The sequence below is a fragment of the Macaca nemestrina genome, chromosome 10 (assembly GCF_043159975.1).
Source record: "Macaca nemestrina isolate mMacNem1 chromosome 10, mMacNem.hap1, whole genome shotgun sequence".
Taxonomy (NCBI): domain Eukaryota; kingdom Metazoa; phylum Chordata; class Mammalia; order Primates; family Cercopithecidae; genus Macaca; species Macaca nemestrina.
The window spans coordinates 138,759,473-138,767,758 of NC_092134.1; the positions used below are offsets into that span (position 1 = coordinate 138,759,473).

The following is an 8,286-nucleotide window of genomic DNA, read 5'->3' on the forward strand; positions in this document are numbered from 1 at the left end:
AATTTAATCTCTTTTATTAGATTTCTCACAGATAGAGCTAGGCACCCTGCCCTAAAATCCTAAATATAACATAAAATACGAGTCACTTTCTGTTTTTTAAGGAGAGAAGTATTTGGATGTGATAAAGGCACTTAGTGTATTGTCAAAGATATCAGCATCTACCACTCAAGGGATTTGTTGTTTAACCCCTAAACAAAACTTGACTCATCATTCCTTTGTTTTTCTCCACATTCGTATTATATAGATTATAAAGGGTTCTTAAATAAGGACATTAGCGATAATGATTCTGTATTCTGTGAAGAACTTAGCAAAATCAGTGGTTTTATATTACTGATTACACTAGTGTTACAGAGAGGTTTTTCTATTACTCAAACTTACTATTTGACAGAAAGGACATAAGTTCTCAGAAGATGGAGCCAGAAAACCAGCCCTTGTCCATAGCCATGCAGTTATATCAGTCATGAAAGATAATTTTCACATACTGCACTCACATATTCCTTGTAGAACTAGATCCATATTTTAAAATACTTCTAAAATTATTTTAAAAATCAATGATTTGACAAGTGCAATTATTATTTTTTCCTCTTACAGAGTATTTCTGAAGAAATGTTTTATCAACTTAGTAACATGCTTCCCCAGATTTTCCGAGTATCATCAACACTCACTCTGACATCCAAGCACTAAACCCTTATAGATTGACATGCTGGCAGGAGATGATTGTTCAACTCTCCAGGAACTTGTGCTGTGCTGGGAATCTGTCAAGCAAAAGATGCCCAGAAAGAGAACCTGCAACTGAATCCACAAATCAAGATACATGTCTGTGAAACCATTCCAAAAATTTATATACTGCACAAACTAGTGATCAACCCCTAACTTAAACACTTAAAGTTTCTTTATGAATTTCTCTTTTTTTTTCTTCTCCATGTTACCTGTGAATATTAGTAATCTAAAACTTTGTATTTATCACACATGGATACTTGCAAAAGGAAGCTTGATTATATTTACATGGAGGCATTTGACTTTTTCAGAAGGCTTGACTCATATCAGGTGCAAGCCTTAATTAAACATGCAGATAAAATCTTCCTTTTACTTTATTTGCCAAAACAAAATTTAAAAGCACTGAAATATACATTGCAAGTACAAATTTCCTGTGAAAATCTTTTTATAGAAACACAAATGTATGAGACAAATGTGCTTATTCTTTTAAACTCTCCTGTTTCAGAACCTTCCTTTTAATCTACTCCTTCTAAGGATGTACAAGTTAGAGTCAGAAGACGTTTCGGATTTTTTCCGTCTCTCTCATCCTCCCTCTGTGACCTTGCATTTGCATGTTGATAACATTTCATGGACTGAGAAATAGTGTTCTTTTTTGCAAGCTTGGTGTCAAGATTAAACCAGCCCCTGGCAGTATTTTAGTGCTCATCAACATTGTGACAAAGAGACAAGGAAGATCATTTTTATATTTCTGTCCTCCCTGTGTTCTCAGCTTGCTTAACCACTCTTCTACCTCTTGCATTTCTTTGCGGATAAATGTATCCCCATTTCTGCCTCTTCTCTATTTCCCCTCCTTTTCCATTGTTTTTCCTTATAGCACGACTTTCTCAGGTGTTGCATGTCATATATTTGTCCCATCTATAACATATTTTCTATGAGTGGCAACTCCATTAAACAAAGGCATTTACAAAAGCACACGGGTGTTTAGAAAAGCAATAGTTTCATCAATTCCAAGTTGTGTGGATATTGTAACTGGCCACAAGAATGAAATGGAGGGCATTTGGTGTCATAAGATGGCATGTCTTGATGACAAGACACAAAACGTCCTTCGTTAATATGCCTCAATGTAATAACTATTCTAGAAACACTGTTGGCGAGCAGAGTGCTTTCCTGTAACAGAATGTGTCTTAATTTTCCACCCAAGGGAAAGGTGTGTCCAAGAAACAACACTAAAGACAACCCTGAGGAGAACAGCCACTCCAGCAGTATGTCCCTTAGACACTGAAATTCTCCAGATTATTTGTCAGGGAGCCTGGCGGTTCTGCCAAGAAGGCAGGTGTTTCGCCCTTCGAGCCTATACAGTTCTCTTGGAGAAATTGTCTTTCAGGCACCACTGTTACCACTGAGACTGATTCTGATGCAAAGCAGGGAAGACAGAGGCAGAAACCAGGAGAGTGGTAGATCAGTGCAGCCGAGGTATCAGAATGGAGGAGCGAAGTTTCATTCACGGATGTTTGTTGGATGCTGCTGCCCAACTCTTCCTTTGTCACTGGTAGGCTGTTCTACTAAGTTACTTACAAACTGGTGGCTTTAACTGAGGGCTGTGTAAAGGTACTATCTGGCATATGAAATCAGGATAAATTTATCCAATGTCCGTTTTTCACAGGCAACTGTGTTATAGAAGTATTAAAATTGGAAAAATCATGTTTATGGTGTTGCCACTGATGGAAACACACAAACACCAAGCTAATAATAAATATATAATTTTAAAAGCTAATTATATGCACTTAAATGGTGGGAATTTTAGTGATGCAGTAATTGAGGAGTCTGGAGTTCTGTATTTGGACCAAGAATTATGAGATAAGGATCTTTTTCTGAGTGTTCTAAAGGGCTTCTTGGACGGGAGTGGTTTCAAGCACTTCATGAATGATATGAAGAAGGTACCTTAGGCTGAGACAGCATTCTAGGTATAGGTGGCTCTCTGTTCAACCAACTGTGGATGGAAAATATTCTGAAAAATGACAATAATACAACAATAAAAATTTTAAAAATACAATATAACATCTGTTTATGTGGCATTTACCTTATGTTTGGTATAAGTAATGTATAGATGAAGTATATGGGAGGCTGTGTATAGGTTATATGCAATTCCTACACCATTTTATATAAGAGACTGGAGCATCCAGGGATGTCGATATTGGCAGGGGGTCTGGAACCAGTCTCCTGCGGATACCAACGGACAACTGAGTAAGGCGCAGATAAGAGCAGAAACAGAATGGAGGCCGTGGTGAATGGCCAATAAGTTGAGAGGAGCTGACCACAAGAGTCTTTGAGGATGGGGAGATGAGCACAAACATTGACATTGGTGAGGATTGTGAGTTAGAAGTTTTCTATTTGTATAAACAGTTACATATTCCTAAATGGCCCTCAAGGCCTGAAGAGTGTGCTTTGGGAATCAGGCAGAGACACTGAACCTGAGGTCTCCATTCTGTGCTGCTGTTTCCCTCCCTTCCCCCATTTCTGCTCTCAAAGCACCACACAAGCAAAGCCATTGATCTAGAAGTGTGGCGCCAGCTGTTTCTCAGCATGACTGGGACCAGAATGGAAGAAATGCATGAGAAAGAATGTCAGCGGGAAGAGACTGAGCTTGCCTGGGAGTTGGCAGATCTCTTACTGGCACAGTACACACCATCATTTGTGTCACTTCCGTTGGATCCTGGCTAATTCTCACAAGAAGAAAACATGTTTCGCAAAAGAAAGATAAATCACAGAAACATTTCTAAAAGCTCTAAGGGAAAATTCACAGAATTGTAGAAAGGACCCACCAAAGTTAGAGACTGGAGCCTGAGGCCTATTTTCCAGTTTCTTTTATTTTGTTTTCTATTTTTCAGTTTCTAGGTGAAAATGGCTGCTTTTCTGTGACTTAAGTTTTTCCATTTATATGAAGTTGGACTGATTTGCTCAGTAGGAGTAATAGAAGTATAAAATAATGTGAAACAAAAAGAATACAACACCTATTTGGAAAAAGTACCATGTTGTCAGAACCTTTTAAATGAGTGGTTTTCTATCCTTTAACTATTCAAGAACCTTTCATTATCCATCCCATCTTTGCCCGAAATGTTTTGAGAACATAAACAATTGGAATTATTTGAGCAATATTTTTTATTGTATCAAAGACAGGATGTCTGGAGAGAAGCTTCTGATTAGCAAATGGTACATAGTATTGTCACCTACAGTGATCATCGTGTATTCTCATGCGTAGTATTACCACATAAAATGCAAGAATTATCATTGTGCGATCCCACGCAAACTTGCAAAAACAAAGCCTTGGTGTTTGACTTCACCTGTGGGACATCAATCCAAGTGAAATTTATTTTTTGAGAGATTCTTTAAATAGCTCAGTAACATCTTAAAGGATCACTAATTCCAGGAACCCCAAGCTGGGAACCACAACCTTGGACAGAAATATTTACATGAGAGTATGTTACAAAGGGAAAGCAGAGATCAAGAAAACATAAATAGCAGATTGACCCTGAGACTCTCGTTCAGTAAACAGCCAGTGTTTACTGAGTTTCTTCTATACACAAAGGCATAGTGCAAGCAAGATTCAGCCTCTAGGTTATACAAAGGCAATGGGACTTGTAAAGACAGACGACTTGGCAGGCTTTTCTGTGATCTGTGATGCTGATGATCTCTAATAACTAAGATAAAATTTCAGCTAAAGCAGGGGAAAGGAGGAGTAACCTCCTGAGGTTGCCTGCAGGACCGATATGTGCTTATAATGTCCTATTTAAAGATACACGGATAAAATTACCATACACTTCAGATCTGTCTTGTGGTTCATTTCCTGTGTTCCTACAGGAAAACGGTTCTGGATATGTCCAAATGGAAGACGTATCAGGCTTTCTCATATATCCGATTCTAAGGCTGGCTGAACTTCATACTATATACAGTCAATCCTCATTAGTTGAAGATACCATATTTGTGAAATCACCTATTCACTAAAATTTATTTGTAACTCCAAAATTGTTAGACATTTACAAAAGCATCCAGTCATTTACAAAGACAATAGATTCATCCCATCAAAGTCACGTGGATGTTGTAACTGGCCAACAGAATAAAAAGCAGGGCCTGTGGCAGCACTTTCAGGTTATCTGTGGACATGTTCAGAGCACCAAAATGTTTGAGTCGCGCAACACATATGTTCCCAGCGTACATGCAGCAGGTGATGCTCTGCCGCCTTATTTTAGCTTTCATAGTGCAAATAAATGTCCCTTTCGTTTTTTGGGTCAGTGTTTACTGAGTTTCTTCTATACTTTAGAAGCACCATGTTGTTTTTTGGGTTTTTTTCCCATTGCCTTGTGTTGGTCATTTTGTTGTTCAAAATGGTCCAAGCATAGTGGTCAAGTGCTATCTGGTGTTCCCAAGTGCAAGAAGGTTGTGATGTCCCTGATGAAGACAGCACATGTCTAGATAAGCTCTGTCCAGGTATGCAATGTAGTGCTGTTCGTCGAAAGTTCAATGATAATGAGTCAGTGATGTGTATTAAATAAGGTGTCTTTCAACAGTAGCACACATAAAACAAGATGATATCTTGATGGGCTGATGAGAAGGTTGTGGTCAGAGCCTTGCAGGAATTTAACTCTCTACCTCCCTTGGGAGCAATGATTTAGTATTCACTAAGTCAGGGTTCACAGCAACTTTGTCGAACATAACTACTGTGAACTGTGAGAGTCGAGTGAATGTGTCTTCTGTCACTGGCAAGAGAGTGTAAGAGCTATTCGTAGATATCTTTGGTTCACAGAGAATGAAACCTGGAACACATTACCGAAGAAGCAAACAGATCCTTTCCGGAGACGTTCAGGAATTAAGCAGAAACTGTACTGTCTGCCATACGTTAGGTGTGACATCTGCAGGAGGAGAATGTATTGATGCATCTCTCTTTCTCCCCTACTTTCTAGCCTTCTCTCCTTTTCTTTATAATAAATTCTCATTTCCTATCATCAGCTCATCTGTGCTCAAAAGTCTCTACTCTGAGCAACATCAGAGATCAGGAGCATAGTCTCTAAAGTTAAACCTGATTCAAATGCTGACTCTTCAGTTTATTTGCTGTGGCTTATTACATTGGGCATATTACCTAATCCCGTTAAGCATGTTTCCTCATCTGTAAGCTAGGGAAATTAATAATAGTATCTACCTCATTGAGTGGTTTGGAAGGATTGCATAAGAAGTGCACATTACCTGGCATATAGTCATTCTATAAATATTTGCTGCTATTATCCTTCCTTCCTTCATTCCTTCCTGTCTCCCCCTCCTTCCTTTCTTCCTTCCTGTCTGGCCTTTCTCCTTCTTCCCTTTCTTCCTTTCACTAGATAGAAGGGATGCTAAGTCACTTAAAACACCGTGTCCTCAAGAAGCTTACAACCCAATTGAGTTGGTAAGAGAACACACAGTAACCACAGTACCAGCCAGCATATGCTAGAGGTATACAGTCAGTGCAGAAAAAAGCATGCACAGAGTGCTATGGAAGTCAAAATAGAAACATTAGCAATACATTGGGCCAAGAGAGATGTTGAGCCCCTTGAGAGCGGACTGCTTATCCCTGCCTTTCTCTGGCACTGAGTGAGTATCCTCTGAACCCTCATTATTCTCAACAGGTGAAGCACAAATCCTCCTGGCAGATGGGCAGAATGCCACCTGTGCCAGCAATGGCAACAAGTTCAGATACAAAGGACAGGGCGAGTTAGAATGTCAGGAGGAAGTCACAGGGTAGGTGACTAACCCTGTATTTGAGTAGAGCAGGAAGGACTATCATATTTTTATATGAAGTGAATCTAGATTTTAGAAATAACAATAGTATGAAGTACTTACGGAATTTAAAGTCTCCTACCCACATAGCAGCTGAATGAACAACTTGGCCCTGTAATCCTTTCCTGGTTCAACTCTTATGACTCTCTTGTCAGCAATTTGATCATATGTTTGCTGTCTTGCAGATGAGCAACTAAGGCAAGAGGATTAGATGCTAGGAAGGTATAGAGGAGATGTCCTGGGATGAGAGAAGACGATCAGAACTCAGAAATCACCAATCTATTTAGTATATTTTATGTGTGTGGTGATGGGGATGGGGGAAGGGCACTAGGATAAATACTTTTTTTAAAAAAATCATCTTGGCTGTCTTGGCTAGTGCGGCACATTGACTCAGCTATCTGAATTTCCTTTTATCGTGAAATACTTCAAAAATAAAAAAGAAATTAGAGAAATTATAACAAATAACCATGTGCCTACTACTTACATTTGTTCCAGCTTAAAATTTTGCCACATTTGCTTTAGGGCTCTCTTTTTTATCACATAAAGATCACAGATGCAGGTTCTCTTTTGCTCCTGTAGCTCTAGTCTCTCCTTGTATCAGCCATTTCTGAGGAACAAACCAGTCCAAAACTTAGTCACTGAAACAATAAGCATTTATTCTTTATGATTCTACGGGTGGTCACCTCAGCAGTTCTGGTCTCGCCTGGGCTCATTTTTGAGTCTTTGGTCAGTGGTTGGTCGAGTAGGCCACTCTGATTATCTGGGCCAGGCTTTCTCACATGTTTGGGGGTTGGCTGGCTGTAGGCTGGAATAGATGACCTCTGCTGGGACAACTGGACTTCTCTTCACCGCGAGTCATCCTCCATGAGGCTAGCCCAGACGTGTTTACATAGTGGTAGTAGAGTTGGAAAAGAGAATTGACACACCATCACTTCCATCACATTCTGTTGTTGATTAAATCTGGCCACACTGCCCTCCCAGACTCAAGAGCGGGAGTAATAGGCGCCTCATTTCGATGAGAAGTGCTAAAAAGTCACATTGCAAAGAGCATGGACACAGGATGAGGGGAAGAATTGGGAGTATTTTTGTCTTCAATGTGTCATACGCTCTCCTTGGCAGTAACCACTATCTTGACTTTGTTGTTATTCATTCTTATAGGTTAATTTATAGTTGTAATGCATATCTATAGAGTGTAGCCATAAGATGTATATAGTATTGTACTGAAAGCTTTATCTGCTACATATCATTCAACATTTGTGTTTTTAAGAATCCGATATCATGCTTTTGGGATTTAATCATGCTAATATACATATAGCTACTTTATTAATTTTGGCTGCAGTATACTTGAAGACTCTGAATTATATGCCTATAGTCCAATTTATGTGTTTATTCATTCTCCTATTTAGACAGTGAGGTTGCTTTCACTTTTGTGTCATTTCATACTGTGCCACAGCAACCACATTCTTGTACATGTATCACTGTGTACATATGTTACAGTTTTTCCATGGTTTATATCTCTGAAAAGAGTTTCTGGATTTTATAGTATTGACATCTTAAAACTTAATAAATTCCAAATTTAACTCCATAGTTGTACCAAATTTTCCTTCTAATGGCAGTGTATGAACACTCCTTTTTCTCCATACCTTCATACAGACTGGGCAGAAATTTTTGGAAATTTTAATTCTTACCATTCTGATAAGTATGAAATAGTATCTCGTTACTGTTTTATTTTGCATTTCTCTGGTTAGTGGTGATGTTGAGCAA

The 8,286-nt window shown here is 38.9% G+C and overlaps 1 protein-coding gene across 3 annotated transcripts in view; it reads left to right on the top strand.

Annotated features, from left to right (window-relative positions):
* The window catches only part of FERRY3 (FERRY endosomal RAB5 effector complex subunit 3), a 51,461-nt gene extending 43,377 nt beyond the window's left edge, over window positions 1-8,084 (top strand). Inside the window, exon 14 of one of the 3 annotated variants that reach the window (XM_011745493.3) lies at window positions 592-8,083. In XM_011745493.3, coding sequence (XP_011743795.1) covers window positions 592-684 — 93 coding nt within the window. In that variant the 3' untranslated portion in view covers window positions 685-8,083. Of the gene's footprint in view, window positions 1-591 lie in introns of all 3 variants that reach the window. The other 2 variants (XM_011745492.3, XM_071072348.1) reach the window with 2 other exon arrangements.
* Window positions 8,085-8,286: the final 202 nt, after the last annotated feature.